Raw genomic sequence first — 19,621 nt, 5'->3', positions numbered from 1 at the left:
AATAAATTAGTCCCTAATCTATGGATTTCACATGACTGGGAATACATATATGCATCTGTTGGTCACAGATACAGTACCTTTAAAAAAAAGGTAGAGGCACGGATCAGAAAACCAGTCAGTATCTGGTGTGACCAACATTTGCCTAATGCAGTGCGTCTCATCTCCTTCACATAGAGTTGATCAGGCTGTTGATTGTGGCCTGTGGAATGTTGTCCCACTCCTCTTTAAAAGCTGTACAAATTTGCTGTCTATTGGGAACTGGAACACTCTGTCGTACACGTTGATCCAGAGCATCCCAAACAAGCTCAATGGGTGACATGTCTAGTGAGCATGCAGGCCATGGAAGAACTGGGACATTTTCAGCTTCCAGGAATTGTGTACAGATCCTTGCGACATGGGGCTGTGCATTATCATGCTGAAACATGATAATGGCGGATGAATGGCACGACAATGGTCCTCAGGATCTCATCACTGCATCTCTGTGCATTCAAATTGCCATCGATAAAGTGCAGTTGTGTTTGTTGTCCGTAGCTTATGCCTGCCCATACCATAACCCCACCACCACCATGGGGCACTCTGTACACATCAGCAAATCGTTCGTCCACAGAGTGGTGTGCAGTCCAAATAACTGCACACCACAGGTAATGTCCTACAAGTGGCTAATACACCTAGAACTGAGACTCGCATGACATCGCTACGAGAAACAGGATGAACCGCACGTGGTCTGTGGTTGTGAGGCCAGTTGGACGTACTGACAAATTCTCTAAAACGACGTTGGCGATGGCTTATGGTAGAGAAATTAACATTAAATTCTCTGGCAACAGATTTGGTGAACATTCTTGCAGTCTGCAAGCCAATCGCACGCTCCCTCAAAACTTGAGACATCTATGACATTGTGTTGTGTGCCAAAATTGCACATTTTAGAGTGGCATTTTATTGTCCCCAGCACAAGCTGCTCAAGGTGGATCTTTGTAATGATCATGCTGTTTAATCGGCTTCTTGATATGACATACCTGTCAGGTGGACGGATTATCTTGGCTAAGGAGAAATGCTCACTAACAGGGATGTAAACACATTTGTGCACAATATTTTAGAGAAATAAGATTCTTGTAAGTACAAAACTTGCAGGGATCTTTTATTTCAGCTTATGAAACATGGGACAGTGCACAGTGGCATTGCCATGCTGAAGCAGGAAAGGGCCTTCCCCAAACTGTTCCCACAAAGTTGGAAGCACAGAATCGCCTCGAATGTCATTATATGCTGTAGCCTTAAGATTTCCGTTCACTAAGGTGCCTAGCCCAAACCATGAAAAACAGCCCCAGAACATTATTTGTCCTCCATCAAACTTTACAGTTGGCACTATGCATTCGGGCAGGTAGCGTTCTTCTGGCATCAGCGAAACCCAGATTTGTCCGTCGGACTGCCAGATGGTGAAGTGTGATTCATCACTCCAGAGAACGCTGCTCGAAAGTCCAATGGCGGTGAGCTTTACACCACTTCAGCCGACGCTTGGCATTGCACATTGTGATCTTAGGCATGCATGCGGCTGCTCGGCCATGGAAATCCATTTCATGAAGTTCCCAACGAACAGTTATTGTACTGACTTTGCTTCCAGAGGCAGTTTGGAACTCAGTAGTGAGTGTTGCAAAAGAGGACAGACAATTTTTACGCGCTATGTGCTTCAGCACTCGGCGGTGCCGTTCTGTGAGCTTGTGTGGCCTACCACTTCACGGCTGAGCCGTTGTTGCTCCTAGACATTTCAACTTCACAATAACAGCACTTACAGTTGACCGAGGCAGTTCTGGCAGGGCAGAAATTTGACGAACTGACTTGTTGGAAAGGTGGCATCCTATGACGGTGCCACGTTAAAAGTCACAGAGCTTTTCAGTACAGGCCATTCTACTGCCAATGTTTGTCTATGGAGATTGCATAGCTGTGTGCTCAATTTTATACCCCTGTTAGCAACGGGTGTGGATGAAATAGGCAAATCCACTAATTTGAAGGAGTGTCCACATGCTTTGTAGCATGCATAGTTTGTCACAGGTCTGTGGAGATCTTCACAATTGCTGTAATAATCTGTGCAGAATCTCGAACGGCATTGGTCTCTTGTACCATATCCTGTTAATGTAATCTCAACTGCAATCCAGGTAATTTGGTTCTGCTAATAGATGAAGAAAAGTGATAACACTTTCTGTTGTATAAATAAACATAATATCTGACATTGTATTCCCATTTGAATGTTGCTGTGCTTTTAAATGTTTGAAAGCAAAGTGACAGACATTTGGGTGACAACTAAACCAAAAACCAAACATTGTTTTTCCATTGGAATTTGGTTGTGCTTTTAGATGGTTCAAAGCATACTGATAACCCACTGGAAATTCAACTAACTTTTGGCTGTCTTTTTAAGTGGGTGAATATAGGTTGTAAACTCATTGATCAAATAGTCAATTATCCATGTGTCATGACGTTGGCCTCTTTTGGTACAGGGAGGACAGTTGACCCCCTCCCTGTTGCACCCCCCCCCCCCCTACCTTCCCCCCAATCCACCCTGTGTGTAAAGGGTCGTAAAAACTCTAAAATTCCAGGAGAGTCTCTGGCCACATGGCCCATAGAGAGACACAGGAAATTCTTCCAACTTATAGAATTGGAGAGCCAAGCGACATTTTGTGTTCTGGAGAAGGTATGGAAGATTGGTGAGGAATCCAGCTACGAACTGATCCGCTTGGTACAATTTTGTGATACTCAGAAGAGACAATATAGCCATATTACCATAAAACTGTTTATATAATAGACTCAGCTTAAGACTTGCATCATATGGGTGTATGGAATGTATTAATAAGGATAAAGCTTTGTAAGACATTGAGATTCTATTGTACTGATGTAATGTGATAGAATTGTATTTCTGTAACCAAATCTAACTCAGTCATAGGCACGCCCCCAGGGACCCATACAGGACCAGGCGTCATTTGACAAGCTGTTCTATGGGCACTATAAAACACCCCCTGATTTACATTTCTACAGACCAGGCCTACACTCCGTTGGCTAATAGGTTTTACCTTCCAATTCCTCTACTGAAAGTGAACCATACCACGTGGTTAACTTTTAGACTATTGATACTGACAGAATAAGAACAAGTCTTTGATATTAATTATTAGTCTGCAGCTAAGTAAATTATATCATTGAACGCGAAGACCAACGAAACAACCATTCGATGACGACATTAATGAATGTCGCTTTGAAAGATCCATTCTAACCGAGAGAGAGACTCTCCATCAGAACTACTCTCCAACAAGAATCAGAACGACACACTGAGCGTAAATATATATTGATTGCAATTGTTCCCGAATGAGTGAGCCTTCAATTGTCAATTGTTAATATTAATGAACTCTGTGTGCCACAGCTGACCTTTTATGATCCATTGTTCAACAGGCCGACCTGCCTGTTTAGCCCACAAGGGCACATTCCTCTACCAATCCTCTGTGACGATAGTTGCTGTTTGTATGTTTTTCTGTTAATTACTTAGTGTAGTAAATAAATGATTTTAAGACAATTGATGTATGGATGATTTTAGTAAAGACTGGGTTCGTGCAGATACAACAATTTACGACGTTTGGAATGAGACTGGACTAGAGGTAAAATACACCATTGAAACTAGAAGATAATCGGCCTATACTATAATAGAATATAATATTATAGTACAGGAAAGTTATATTAGGAAAATTATAGCTTTGTAATCTGAATATTCTCCTTGGTGCCCCGATCTCCTAGTTAATTACAATTAAACGATTAATCAGTTTAATCGCGTGATAATAATTACAGGGAGCTAATTGATAAACATATCTTCCGTTTAATGGTACCCCAAAGACACGACAGATGTTGAAATTACGTAGAGTTCCTGCATATAACATCTCAATTGTAACACCCCCCCACCACACACACACAGATACATCTCCGTACACAAGCTAAAATCTAAATCCTTCACCATTTCCACAGTCGTGAACCCATGCTGGAGGTCAGAGCTGTAGTCAGCTGATCAGCATGCAGACACACACCCTGCCTCTGGACAGATATCACCATCATCACAAAGTCTCCACCACCGCCGGTCACTATCAAGCCCCACAATGGTTTATGAACAAGGTCATTGGGATGCATGGGCACATTCCAGACTGTGGACAACGTCCATAAACCAGAGAGCCGTTCTGTCTGCATGACGATAAGATCACAGAAGAGATGAGTGTGTGCCGTGTTTCCCATGTCAAGACACTGGCACCACTGGCACCACTGGCACCGGTGGCACGTAACAGAGCACACCGAGAGATTAATGTTTTCATTTCTTGCCTATGGAGGATGTCTCCCTTGGCAATATTTATTCCTCTAGCTTTAGCTAGAGCCTGGATCTCTGTTAAATTGGAAAACGCCTACAGGTGTAATCATACTGCACTATACAGTTGAAGTCGGAAATTTACATACACCATAGCCAAATAAATTTAAACTCAGTTTTTCACAATTCCTGACATTTAATCCTAGTAAAAAAATTCCCTGTTTTATGTCAGTTAGGATCACCACTTTATTTTAAGAATGTGAAATGTCAGAATAATAGTAGAGAGAAGGATTTATTTCAGCTTCTATTTCTTTCATCACATTCCCAGTGGGTCAGAAGTTTACATACACTCAATTAGTATTTGGTAGCATTGCCTTTAAACTGTTTAACTTGGATCAAACTTTTCGGGTAGCCTTCCACAAGCTTCCCACAATAAGTTGGGTGAATTTTGGCCCATTCCTCCTGACAGGGCTGGTGAACTGAGTCAGGTTTGTAGGCCTCTTTGCTCGCACATGTTTTTTCAGTTCTGCCCACACATTTTCTATAGGCTTGAGGTCAGGGCTTTGTGATGGCCTCTCCTTGACTTTTTTGTCCTTGCAATTTTGACACAACTTTGGAAGTATGCTTGGGGTCATTGTTCATTTGGAAGACCCATTTGAGACCAAGCTTTAACGTCCTGACTGATGTCTTGAGATGTTGCTTCAATATATCCACATAATTTTCCTTCCTTATGATGCCAGCTATTTTGGGAAGTGCACCAGTCCCTCCTGCAGCAAAGCACCCCCACAACATGATGCTGCCACCCCGAGCTTCACGGTTGGGATGGTGTTCTTCGGCTTGCAAGCATCCCCCTTTTTCCTCCAAACATAACGATGGTCATTATGGCCAAACAGGTCTAGTTTTGTTTCATCAGACCAGAGGACATTTCTCCAAAAAGTATGATCTTTGTCCCCATGTGCAGTTGCAAACCGTTGTCTGGCTTTTTTTATGGCGGTTTTGGAGCAGTGGCTTCTTCCTTGCTGAGCGGCCTTTCAGGTTATGTCGATATAGGACTCGTTTTACTATGGATATATATACTTTAGTACCTGTTTCCTCCAGCATCTTCACAATGTCCTTTGCTGTTGTTCTGGGATTGATGTGCACTTTTCGCATCAAAGTATGTTCATCTCTAGGAGACAGAACGTGTCTCCTTCCTGAGCGGTATGACGGCTGTGTGGTCCCATGGTGTTTATACTTGTGTACTATTGTTTGTACAGATGAACGTGGTACCTTCAGGCATTTGGAAATTGCTCCCAAGGATGAACAATTTTTTTCCTGAGGTCTTGGCTGATTTCTTTTGATTTTCCCATTTTGTCAAGCAAAGAGGCACTGAGTTTGAAGGTAGGCCTTGAAATACATCCACAGGTACACCTTCAATTGACTCAAATGATGTCCATTAGCCTATCAGAAGCTTCTAAATCCATGACATAATTTTCTGGAACTTTCCAAGCTGTTAAAAGGCACAGTCAACTTAGTGTATGTAAACTTCTGAACAACTGGAATCGTGATACAGTGAATTATAAGTGAAATAATCTGTCTGTAAACAATTGTTGGAAAAATGACTTGTGTCATGCACAAAGTAGATGTCCTAACCGACTTGCCAAAACTATAGTTTGTTAACAAGAACTTTGTGGAGTGGTTGAAAAAAGAATTTTAATGTCTCCAACCTAAGTGTATGTAAACTTCTGACTTCAACTGACCTCATTTAAGATTTTTTCTTTATTTTTAATATTTTCTACATTGTTGAATAATAGTGAAGACATCAAAACTATGAAATAACACATATGGAAACATCTGACTTCAACTGTTCATGCAGGTTTTAAGTAAAGTGTTATCCAAAATCCAAACAACTTTTGAGTCTGTAGATAGTAGAAATATCTCAACAGTGAGGGCACTGAGTATAGCATAGTGTGTCCGTCGTATCAGAGAGCTGTACGTCTGCAGAGGTAAGATAGGAGCCAAGGATGGGCTCCAATATCAAACCAGTCAGCACAGTGCTTTGGTGCTACAAGGGCCAGTGTGTTAACAGGAGGGATCGATTATCACAAGCCAGCATCATCTCAGCCTGTGTTGGAGCCAGGCAGTGGGGATGGATGCGGCATGACTGGGTGCCTTCGGTGCTGGGTCTGATAAGACAGGGAGACGCGGTATCCAGCTAATCCCCGAAATGCTCTGAATTACTACTGAGAGGAGACGAGAGGCTGGAGGGTTTATGATGAGGCCAGAGGGAGAGAGAGGAAGTGAGAGAGAAAGAGAGGGTGTGTGTGTGTGTGTGTGTGTGTGCGTGTGTGTGTGTGTGTGCGTGTGTGTGTGTGTGTATATGAGAGAGAGTGACAGAGAGCTGTAGTGACAGTTCAGTGGAACACTTAAATTCTGCTATAGAATAATAAGTAAAACCACTGTCTTTTAAAGTAGAGAGAGCAGCAAGACCAGCCGATGCTCCCCAGCCAAGACTTGAGTTGAGTCACATACAAGACGAAGGTAAAATAAAGACTCACCAAGCTGTCCCTTCACTTTCTAATCTGTTCCACTCATTCAACTTATTCAGCTAAAAAAATGCAATTCATTTGCTGCGTTTTTTATTAGTCATGGTCAGAAATTGCTTAGGGCATCATGTCTTGTTTGCTATTTGAAGAATTAGAAACATTTGGTCTTAAAAGAAAAACGCCTCTGGCAGGGGAAATGTTTATTTCCTCTGTTCCTTGGTGAATGTGATTTGAAGCAATGCTAAACAGGTGGGAATTATTAAAGTAAGGCTGCTAATGCCACTAAAGACCATGGCAGAGCTGTCTGATTGAATAGAACAGAGGGCCAAAGTGTGTCCAGAGGAAAGAGTGGAAGCGGAAGCTCTACCACACTATGTGCCTAGCCATGGATCTGCAGAATGTCAGTCAATCAGTAACATGTACCACAGCACTTCCCTGCACCACTACTCAAGGGAAAACCTTGTAATGTGAACAACGTGGAAAGGGTGTAATTCATCATCCAGGCAGGCAGGCACCAACTCCCCCTCCTCACCGCACCATTCCCCCTCTCTGCCTGCCACTCATAACCACCACAGTGACTCTCAATGTCATGGCACTGACGGCTTCACTGAGCATTATGGAAATTAATGACTTATTCTCAATTTTACAGCAATGACTGAATCTCAGTGTAAAGATACTTGCTGACGGACTGGTGCCAGGGTACTATCAGAGGAGGCTTTGAAAGCATCCCTGTTTGCATGCCTCTCGTCTGCCTGTCTAAATCCTCCAAATATAAAGTTCTCCGTAAAAGCTCAGCACAGAATGTGTGTGTGAATGTGCTTGAGTCTATAAGAATGTGTGTATGTGTGCCACCTATATGACCTGATGTGTCTATCCAGCTAACACATTTGGTTCCTTGGAAGTTGTGGAAACATACGTGTTTGGTTTCCCATTGGTTCTGGGAACAAATCCATACATTTCTGACATGTAAAACAGAACGTTTTTTAAACATTCTGTGGATGGAATTGAACATTTAGTCTGTTTTGGGAATGTTCATTTTTAGTTGCAGGGAGGTTCTGAGAATGTTTTACTATGGTTCCCTGAAATTTTTCCTGGGAGGTTTAATTAACGTTCTGAGAAAGGAAATTGTAGGTTATTTTGAGTTTTTTTAATAACTTCCTTAAAACTTTCACTGAAAGGGCCCCCTGAGTGGCACAGCGGTCTAAGGCACTGCATCGCAGTGCTAGCTGTGCCACTAGAGATTCTGAGTTCGAGTCCAGGCTCTGTCGCAGCCGTCCATGACCGGGAAACCCATGGGGCGGCACACAATTGGCCCAGCATCGTCCGGGTTAGAGGAGGTTTTGGTCGACAGGGATGTCCTTGTCCCATCGCGCACTTGCGACTCCTGTGGCGGGCCGGGCGCAGTGTACACTGACACGGTCGCCAGGTGTACGGTGTTTCCTCCAACACATTGGTGCAGCTGGCTTCCGGGTTAAGTGGGCATTGTGTCAAGAAGCAGTGTGGCTTGGTTGGGTTGTGTTTCGGAGGACGCATGGCTCTCGACCTTCGCCTCTCCCAAGTCCGTACGGGAGTTGCAGCTATGAGACAAGACTGTAACTACCAATTAGATACCATGAAATTGGGGAGAAAAAAATTAAATAAAAAACTTACACTGAATGTTTCAATAAGACTTTTATTAACACTGCTAGCTTAGTTTGGGTTAACTGTTTTGAATTATAACCACCGATAGGACACATGGAAATTCATTTGCTAAGGCATTAATCATACAAACAATGTGGCACGATGTCAATGAGATTTGACCCTATGATCTTCTGTTCTTTGTTCATGGAATTAGTCTACTGCACCACCAGGATGGAGCTAGCTTGCCCTGTTTAAAAAAAACTCATACAAAGCTGTTTATATTAGTCTATTCAAACAGACCCCATTTCAATGGAAACAAGCACTCATTAAGATCAGGTGTGGCCAATTAGTGGACGTGGCAAACACACCTGATCACACTTAACAAGATAGACGATAAGAGAGTTTTGTTGATTCTGAGAACGGAATGTATATGTTTTCAATAACATTCTTAGAACGTTCTTTGAACGTTAGTAATGTTTTGTCTTTTTTATGGAAAGTTTTCTTAATGTTCTGAAAACATGACTTTAAATAGAACCACGAGGAAACCTGGTGGAAATATTATGCTGAAGTATTGAAATTCCCACAGGAGGATGTTAAATGTTCTCTGAGCTATTTGAGAACATTCACAATGCCAAGCCTGTTGGAGAACATTCCTAGAACATGAACAAAAACACAATTAAATGTAACCATGTTTGAACTTTTAGGAAACGTTCTGTTAATGTAATGAAATACCCAACAAAAACTATGTTCTTTTGTCAAATTCCTTAAATGTGCTGAGAATTTTCCAAAGCCAAGCAACTATCCTGCACCATTCCCAGAAAGTTGTGGACAACCACGACCTCACCAAGCTCTAAGAAACATATGGTTTTCAGAATGTTATGTGTTAGCTGGGTATCACCTAATGGTGATAGACATACGTGAAGGAGCTGCTTAATCAGCTATAGAGGCAAACTAATCATCTATCAACCAGACGTGTGCGTGTCTGCAAGTCCCAGGCACAGGGCTGCCAAGCAAGATCACAGTCAAAGCCAAATCAAATGACCTACTGATCGCAAAATGATTTTAGCTAATGGTGGATCCTCTTGCTTTCCTCTTGTTTTTTTGTGTTGAGGTGGGAGCGGCAGACGTAGTCCCAGAAACTATGTTTTCCTGGGACTGTAGTGAGGGGATTATTGGGGCTAAATCTCCTGGATGCATTGAGTGCTATAATCGCTGAGTGAGCACAGGGCTGCAGAGCAGATGTCACACGGTCCGCAGGGTAAAGGCTTGGGAATTATGTGGGATGATTGCTGGATTGCCTTGGCATCAGGAGATAGAGCGGGAGACAGACAAAGAGAGAGACTTAGAGAGAGAGGATTTCTTTGCTGCATAGGGGTTCTGTGCGCAGGGTTGTGGGAGAGGGGTATATTATCATCAGGGATGGGGGTGGGAGCACCTTCACAATACAGATAAGGTAGACAAATGCATATTCCAATGATAAACACACAATCACACACAGAAGCACACCCAATTAAATGGAAAAGATATCATGAAAGCAGAAGTTCCCTGTAATATGATACTTATCTAAAGACAACAATTTGGTCTAAATTCCGTTTGGGGAATAAACATCCTCTGTGGTATAGTGTTTAATTACCATTTAAGTGGAACACCATGAATCTAATACAGAGCACCAAGGCTTTGCAGAGATATGGGTGCTTTTTTTATATAAGATCTCCTTGATGACAAAAGTAGAAAAATAAGTATTCTTTAAACAGGATTGAGTGCAGCAGGAACACTAACCACGTTTTCATTGACAGTTTTTATGAGAGTAAAGATATATCGTCAATTTGTTTTTATCACGACAGGTGTAATGGAAACAGGAAATTTCAGTACAATTTTATAAATCTCGACCAATCATTTGTTCCTTCAACATGGTGGGATCTTTTAGTGCTGGTAAAATTAATAATGCAAGAAATGGCGGTGGAAACATTGTCGTGACTTTACTTTCATTAATCTGATGACTGTTATTTATCGAATCAACTAACTATGTTTAATTGTTACCCTTTTAAATTAATAATGTAACAATTAACTCATTAGGAATTTGGGGCACCACGAGTGCGGTTGTTTAAAGAGTTACCATCTCACGAATTAAACACTAAAAGGTCTTTACCTATTACATCCATAAAACAGTCAACGTATTAATCATAGCCTCTTATCATATCATCATTCTGAACAGTCTTAACCTCCTATATCCACAAAAAAAACAGCCTTACTCATGATTCAGTACTACAGAAATTGGTTTAATTATTGATTTATTAGCTAACTAAATGATAACACAGGATAAACATACACACTTAATACATTAGGAAAAGGTCCCTAGCGGACTGAAACAACATAGGGAGGCTTGTTACAAAGAAGACGAAGAGGGAAGGAGAGAGAGAAAGAGACACTTATTGTTGATACATTTTAGGAACTACTCTCACAGTAATTATATACTTTGCACATGAACCTCCACCCGTTTGGAGTAAGAAATCATGAATGTATTTACGCATGAATGCCTTCGTTCGCCGATTTTTCTCTGTCGGAACCAGGCCATCTTAGGAAGGGTGTTGGGCCTTTTCGCGGGACGCTTGTGAGGCTCTGATTGTCCCAAAAGGGGTCCCCCCCACCCTCCCTGGTTTAAATGTGAATGTATTTATTTGCCAATCCTTTTATGCACTCTGGTCGAAAGGGATGGTTCCGTCAGGCTGACACGCTCTCTGACCTAACTCAGAGCGCGGCTACTTACTATGCACAATTTATAAGAGATAAATTATCTCATGGCTCCTAAAATCACATTCCAATCTTAACAGAATTACTTTCATAATTTGTATATTCATATACAATACTTCGTACAGGTAGTGTATATACTTTTCAAGTTACAGTGTTTCCCTTATAACACTTTTAATGCCATCACAAAATAACAACCCATATGAAAGCATTATTCTTTAGCTCACCTCTGACCCTTCCCCACATTCTCTGTTAGGAATATTTTTCCAGTATTCGCTTTAGAACGTGTTAAGAGTTTCGGCGGAAAAAGTCTCTGGAGATAAAGCAACATTGCTGTGTTAATTTGGAGAGGGTTGTTCTCTGAATCTCCTCTCCTTTAATTTATGACAGGGTGTGAGCTGTCAACCCCCACCAGCTCCGTCCTCCCCTCCCCTCTATGGGTGAGAGATGGTCTGGTTACTGTCATCCATTGTCAAGCTGATCTGACCCATTCGGATCCTCACAGGACAGTCATGAGAACGCCTTTATGCGCAAATGTCAATATAATAACCATCATATCAAAGTAAAATTGGAGTCACACGATGATATGGTGTGTGGTCCTCCCACTACTACTCAGAAAACCATGCAGTTTATTAGGCTATATGAAATAAGTTATGATGAACTTCACAGGGTGCTGAAAGTGCACGGTGATAAGCTTGATGCTCCATTCCAATAAATATCGAGGGTCTTATTCTGGTGACCGATGTTTAACTACCGTTTGACCTTATCATGTAAACTAGCCTACCCGCACAGACTATACCCACACTGTATCTACCAGCTGTTGGCTAGAACGCACGTGCCAAGTCTAGAGTATGCACATTTGCTATTTAACGCAACAACCTTTGTGACAAAACTATCGGTAGAGTTGAAAATGAGAAGGAAAAACTTTGAACATTACATTTTTATTCGGAACATGAAAACTTAAGCAAAAAGCTACATTTTGTGTTCACTACATCATCACGCACTGATTTTTATCCACAACAAGTCTGTTTGGTGGAAACACACCACTAGTGGGAAAATGCACATATTATCTTTATGCAGATTTTTTTATATTCACATGAAAATCTCGCCAGTTGGATGGAAACCTAGTTACTGAAAGGGTATGTCCATACAGCGGAGTATAAGAGACACTGCTGAATTCTCCTTTAAAAATACAAACATTTTCCTCCTCTGCTGTCACAGAATATGTCGTACTCGTTGCTGAAAATGTCATACTGGATAGAGAAGGACCAAGGCACAGCGGGATTGTGGATACTCATTTTCTTTTAATGGTAAAAGGCAAAGCATCCACCGGAAAACAAAACAATAAATGATACTCACAACATGGACAGTCTTACAGGCTATGCAAACGCAGTGCAAGAACAATTCCCCACAACCCCAAAGACAAACACACACACCTATATAGGACTTCCAATCAAAGGCAACTATACACACCTGCCTTCAATTGGAAGTCCCAATCACCAACACAACATTAAACAAACAAACCACCTGCCACATCCTGACCAAGACTATGCAATACGCCCTCTGCTGGTCAGGACGTGACAGTACCCCCCCCCCCTCAAGGTGCAGACTCCGGGATGCACCTAAAAAAGAAAAACACAAGAAAATCCCCAATACCCCAACAAAACCAACAAACAATAACCCCTAAACAAAAAGGGAGGGAAGGGAGGGTGGCTGCCGTCACCGACGGCACTGTGCTACACCCCCCCTCCCCAACCCACCTATATCTGGAGGTGGCTCCGGTTCTGGCAGCTCCGGGCAGTCTGGCCACTCTGGCAGCTCCGGGCAGTCTGGCCACTCTGGCAGCTCCGGGCAGTCTGGCCACTCTGGCGGCTCCAGGCAGTCTGGCCACTCTGGCGGCTTCTGACTAGCGGGCGGCTCTGGCGGCTCCTGACTAGCGGGCGGCTCTGGCGGCTCCTGACTAGCGGGCGGCTCTGGCGGCTCCTGACTAGCGGGCGGCTCTGGCGGCTCCTGACTAGCGGGCGGCTCTGGCGGCTCCTGACTAGCGGGCGGCTCTGGCGGCTCCTGACTAGCGGGCGGCTCTGGCGGCTCCTGACTAGCGGGCGGCTCTGGCGGCTCCTGACTAGCGGGCGGCTCTGGCGGCGTACGACTGGCGGGCAGCTCTGGTGACTGTTGACTGGCGGGCAGCTCTGGTGACTGTTGACTGGCGGGCAAGCTCTGGTGACTGTTGACTGGCGGGCAGCTCTTGCCCCGTCAAACAACCCTTGTGCCCCCCCCTAAAAAAATCTTGGGGGTGCCTCTCGGTCTCCCTTACCCGTCGTGTTCCCCAGTCCTCGCCAGACTTCTTCCGCTGCTTGGTCCTGGTTTGGTGGGTAATTCTGTCACAGAATATGTCGTACTCGTTGCTGAAAATGTCATACTGGATAGAGAAGGACCAAGGCGCAGCGGGATTGTGGATACTCATTTTCTTTTAATGGTAAAAGGCAAAGCATCCACCGGAAAACAAAACAATAAATGATACTCACAACATGGACAGTCTTACAGGCTATGCAAACGCAGTGCAAGAACAATTCCCCACAACCCCAAAGACAAACACACACACCTATATAGGACTTCCAATCAAAGGCAACTATACACACCTGCCTTCAATTGGAAGTCCCAATCACCAACACAACATTAAACAAACAAACCACCTGCCACATCCTGACCAAGACTAGGCAATACGCCCTCTGCTGGTCAGGACGTGACATCTGCAAACAACATCCAGGACATCAATATCTGGAGGTGTGGTAGGAAGGCCCGGAAAATCGTTGAAGACTCCAACCACCCAAGCCACAGACTATTCTTTCTGCTTCCGTACGGCAAGCGGTACCGGTGCATCATGTCTGGCACCAACAGTCTCTTGAACAGATTCTATTCCCAAGCAATAAGACTCATAAATAGCTAACGACATAGCTACACGGACTGAGTTAACCTTGTATCCTCATTGACCTTTTTTGTCTCTATGCACACTCACATGGCCCTAGTAGGCCCCACACACACACACACTCACTCACTTCATCCATAATCTTCTCACTCACACATAACATGCACATACATTTATACTGACTCTACACACCCACTCACTTACAAGCTTACTCTGTTTATCTTATATCCTGATGTCTAGTCATCTTACCCCTATAAATATCTACCTCCATCACTCCAGTAAAAAAAAGAATTTACATACAGTACCAGTCAAAAGTTTGGACACACCTACAGTTGAAGTCAGAAGTTTACATACAACTTAGCCAAATACATCTAGTTTTTCACAATTCCTGACATTTAATCCTAGTAAAAAAATCTCTGGTTTAGGTCAGTTAGGATCACCACTTTATTTTAAGAATGTGAAATGTGTCACGGCTGTCGAAAGGATCGGACCAAAGTGCAGCGTGGTTGTAGTTCCACATATTATTTATTCCGTGAAATGTTGCGATACACAAATAACTTGAATAACAAAAACAACAAACCGTGACGCAGAGAGAAATCACCCACCAAAAAAAGGTGGGACAAACATCAGCTTAAATATGACCTCCAATTAGAGACAACGACAAACAGCTGCCTCTAATTGGAGATCATACCAAACAAAACCAACAGAGATATACAAAACTAGAAACTGAACATAGAAATACAAAACATAGACAAACACCCCCTGTCACGCCTTGACCTACTCTACCATAGAAAATAACAACTTACTATGGTCAGGACGTGACAAAATGTCAGAATAATAGTAGAGAGATTGATGTATTTCAGCTTCTATTTCTTTCATCACATTCCCAGTGGGTCAGATGTTTACATACACTCAATTAGTATTTGGTAGCATTGCCTTTAAATTGTTTAACTTGGGTCAAACATTTCGGGTAGCCTTCCACAACCTTCCCACAATAAGTTGGGTGAATTTTGGCCCATTCCTCCTGATAGAGCTGGTGTAACTGAGTCAGGTTTGTAGGCCTCCTTGCACGTACATGCTTTTTCAGTTCTGCCCACACATTTTCTATAGGATTGAGGTCAGGGCTTTGTGATGGCCACTCCAATACCTTGACTTTGTTGTACTTAAGCCATTTTGACACAACTTTAGAAGTATGCTTGGGGTCATTGTCCATTTGGAAGACCCATTTGCGACCAAGCTTTAACTTTCTGACTGATGTCTTGAGATGGTGCTCCAATATATCCACAACATTTTCCATCCTCATGATGAAATCTATTTTATGAAGTGCACCAGTCCCTCCTGCAGCAAAGCACCCCCACAACATGATGCTGCCACCCCCGTGCTTCACGGTTGGGATGGTGTTCTTCGGCTTGCAAGGCTCCCACTTTTTCCTCCAAACATAACGATGGTCATTATGGCCAAACAGGTCTATTTTGTTTCATCAGACCAGAGGACATTTCTCCAAAAAGAACGATCTTTGGCCCCATGTGCAGTTGCAAACCGTAGTCTGGCTTTTTTATGGCGGTTTTGGAGCAGTGGCTTCTTCCTTGCTGAGCGGACTTTCAGGTTATATCGATATAGGACTCGTTTTACTGTGGATATAGATACTTTTGTACCTGTTTCCTCCAGCATCTTCACAATGTCCTTTGCTGTTGTTCTGGGATTGATGTGCACTTTTCACACCAAAGTATGTTCATCTCTAGGAGACAGAATGCGTCTCCTTCCTGAGCGGTATGATGGCTGCATGGTCCCATGGTGTTTATACTTGCGTACTATTGTTTGTACAGATGAACGTGGTACCTTCAGAAATTTCTCCCAAGGATGAACCAGACTTGTGGAGGTCTACAATTTTGTTTCTGAGGTCTTGGCTGATTTATTTTGATTTTCCCATGATGTCAAGCAAAGAGGCACTGAGTTTGAAGGTAGGCCTTGAAATACCTCCACAGGTACACCTCCAATTGACTCAAATTATGTCAATTAGCCTATCCTAAACTTCTAAAGCCATGACATCATTTTCTGGAATTTTCCAAGCTGTTTAAAGGCACAGTCAACTTAATGTATGTAAACTTCTGACCCACTGGAATTGTGATACAGTGAATTATAAGTGAAATAATCTCTCTGTAAACAATTGTTGGAAAAATTACTTGTGTCATGCACAAAGTAGATGCCCTAACCAACTTGCCAAAACTATAGTTTGTTAACAAGAAATTTGTGGAGTGGTTGAAAAAAAAGTTTGAATGTCTCCAACCTAAGTGTATGTAAACTTCTGACTTCAACTGTACTCATTTACGTTTTTTTCTTTATTTTTACTATTTTCTACATTGTTGAATAATAGTGAAGACATCAAAACTATGAAATAATACACATGGAATCATGTAGTAACCAGAAAAGTGTTAAACAAATTAAAAAATATTTTATATTTTAGATACTGCAAAGTAGTCACCCTTTGCCTCGATGGCACGTTTGCACACTCTTGGCATTCTCTCAACCAGCTTCATGAGGAACTATTTTCCAACAGTGTTGAAAGAGTTCCCAGATATGCTGAGTACTTATTGGTTGCTTTTCCTTCACTCTGCGGTTCAACTCCTCCCAAACAATTTCAATTGGGTTGAGGTTGGGTGATTGTGGAGGCCAGGTCATCTGATGCAGCACTCCATCACTCTCTTTCTTGGTCAAATATCCCTTACACAGCCTGAAGGTGTGTTAGGTCATTGTCCTGTTGAAAAACAAATGATAGTCCCACTAAGCGCAAACCAGATGGGATGGCGTATTGCTGCAGAATGCTGTGGTAGCCATGCTGGTTAAGTGTGCCTTGAATTCTAAATAAATCACTGACAGTGTCACCAGCAAATCACCCCCACAACATCACACCTCCTCCTCCATGCTTCACGTGGGAACCACACATGCAGAGATCATCCGTTCATGTACTCTGCGTCTCACAAAGACACAGCGTTTGGAACCAAAAATCTCAAATTTGGCTCATCAGACCAAAGCACAGATTTCCACCGATCTAATGTCCATTGCTCGTGTTTCTTGGCCCAAGCAAGTCTCTTCTTATTATTGGTGTCCTTTAGTAATGGTTTCTTTGCAGCAATTCCACCATGAAGGCATGATTCACACGGTCTCCTCTAAACAGTTGATGCTGAGATGTGTCTGTTCTTTGAACTCTGTGAGGCATTTATTTGGGCTGCAATTGCTGAGGCTGGTAACTCTAATGAAGTAACCCTCTGCAGCAGAGGTAACTCTGGGTCTTCCTTTCCTGTGGCGGTCCTCATGAGAGCCAGTTTCATCATAGCGCTTGTTGGTTTTTGCAACTGCATTTGAAGAAACTTTAAAAGTTATTGAAATTTTCCGCATTGACTGACCTTCATGTCTTAAAGTATTGATGGACTGTCATTTCTCTTTGCTTATTTGAGCTGTTTTTGCCATAATATGGACATGGTCTTTAACCAAATAGGGCTATCTTCTGTATACCACCCCTACTTTGTCACAACACAACTGATTGGCTCTAACACATTATGAATGAAAGAAATTCCACAAATTAACATTTCAGAAGGCGCACCTGTTAATTAAAATGCATTCCAGGCAACTACCTCATGAAGCTAGTTGAGCGAATGCCAAGAGTGTCCAAAGCTGTCATCAAGGCAAAGGGTAGCTACTTTGAAGAGTCTTAAATATAAAATAAAACTTTTTTGTTAACTACATGATTCCATATGTGTTATTTCATAGTTTTGATGTCTTCACCATTATTTTACAATGTAGAAAATAGTAAAAATAAAGAAAAACCCCTTAATGAGTAGCTGTGTCCAAACTTTTGACTGGTACTGCATATCTCTTGTAAGGCTTTGATATGATCACTGCGATAAAGCAAAAAAGGCCAAGAGGAAAGGAGCGCATTACCGTTAAGTTCTCTACAGAACTTTCTGAAACATTATGGTAATCAGACACAAGACATCATACCTTTTCAAAAGAAGAATAGTCTACGATGGACACCATATCTGTGCGTGCTAAACATCCAACATATTCTAGATTCTAACACACTTTGATAGCTTGAGGGCCTTCAGTAAGCTAGTTTTGTAAGGTATGAACTTGATTTAAACAGTACCTTGATATGTTTGACACCACAGCTAACAAGCTTGCTTGGCTGGTACAAGTCCCACGATATGTCAAATATCTGTGGAAAAGATCACATAGTAAGTTTAACTTTGTACAATTAAATGCATAACATACTGTGCAACAAATACTTTACAATATTTGAATGTCATCTTCAATTAGCATCATTGTACAAGATCTAACACAAACACTTCAGGTGCGTTAGTGTGTGTATGTATGTGTCTGTGCGTATTTTGGTTGAATAAAAAGACAGCTGCATACATTTAATCTTTTGAACATTTCATTTCATTAGCTTAGTGTCTCCTCAGCCATTGTCGGGAATGCTAATGATCAATCAGGCCTAACTTGTTTATGTGCGTCTCCTTTGGGCCCATGCTCCTTCCTGCTCCATCCTTGCGGCATTTCTAACTACAGTAATTGAGGAGATCGATCTGGGCTTGGTGCCTGAGACAGAGAGAGGAGGATGGTGTTGTATAGTTACCCTGTCAGTGTGGCCAGGAGCTGCTGCCAGCACCTTGCCCCTCCTCCAGTCCCACACACAGATTGTGTTTTTGGAGTCCAGACCCACTGAGACCAAACACTGCAAAGGAAAAAGCATTTTATGAAACAGAATGTATGGTACAGACCACAGCCTACTCTAAATAACACTATTTTACTTGACACTCATATGACTCATGACTACAATAAAAGAAAATATAACATTGGCTGTATACAGTAAAAGTTTCCATGCCTCTGGCTCTGGATGGGAGCCCATCTGTATGATTCTGCTGGAAGAGGCTCCTATAGCCCAGTGAGTAGGCAGCAGCAGCAGGAGAGGGGATGCTTATGGAAATCCAATCCATCTCTACTCTGCTGCACCTTGCACTGTTTGGTGGTGGGAGGAAACGTTGATCTGCCATTGAATCAACGTTTGGGCAAATCCACGTGAGGGGATGAGAAGTGTTTGAGAATACTTTATTTTAATGAAGGGTAAAGCTTCACCCCATGATGAAACATTGTGAAACTGTGGGTATTCATTCAGCAAAGAAGGGTGAGATTATCTGGATCAAAAAGTTTGCATGTGTCACACCCTAATCTATTTCACCTGTCTTGTGTTTGTCTCCACCCCCCACCAAGTGTCTCCTATTTTCACCATTATCCCGTGTATTTATACCTGCGCTTTGTGTCTGTCTGTCGCCAGTTTGTCTTGTTTTGTCAGGTCTTACCAGCGTGTTTCTTCATTTCTCTAGGTCTTGTTTTCTAGTCTTCCCGGTTACGACCTTTCTGCCTGCCCTGACCCTGAGCCTGCCTGACGTTCTGTCCTTTTTTTGACTCTGCCTTCGGACTACT

The 19,621-nt window shown here is 42.5% G+C and overlaps 1 protein-coding gene across 1 annotated transcript in view; it reads right to left on the bottom strand.

Annotated features, from left to right (window-relative positions):
- The window catches only part of LOC106591625 (echinoderm microtubule-associated protein-like 5), a 69,577-nt gene that overhangs the window by 28,026 nt on the left and 21,930 nt on the right, over positions 1-19,621 (bottom strand). Inside the window, exons 3-4 of the mRNA XM_014182907.3 lie at positions 18,774-18,872; positions 18,285-18,353 (exon numbers count right to left, since the gene is read on the bottom strand). Of these exons, the coding sequence (XP_014038382.1) occupies positions 18,285-18,353; positions 18,774-18,872 (168 nt within the window). The remainder of the gene's footprint in view (positions 1-18,284; positions 18,354-18,773; positions 18,873-19,621) is intronic.

Source organism: Salmo salar, chromosome 01 (assembly GCF_965601325.2).
Source record: "Salmo salar chromosome 01, fSalSal1, whole genome shotgun sequence".
Classification (NCBI taxonomy): Eukaryota; Metazoa; Chordata; class Actinopteri; order Salmoniformes; family Salmonidae; genus Salmo; species Salmo salar.
Note: the sequence above shows the minus strand (reverse complement) of the source record. Positions and strands in the feature narration are given on the sequence as shown.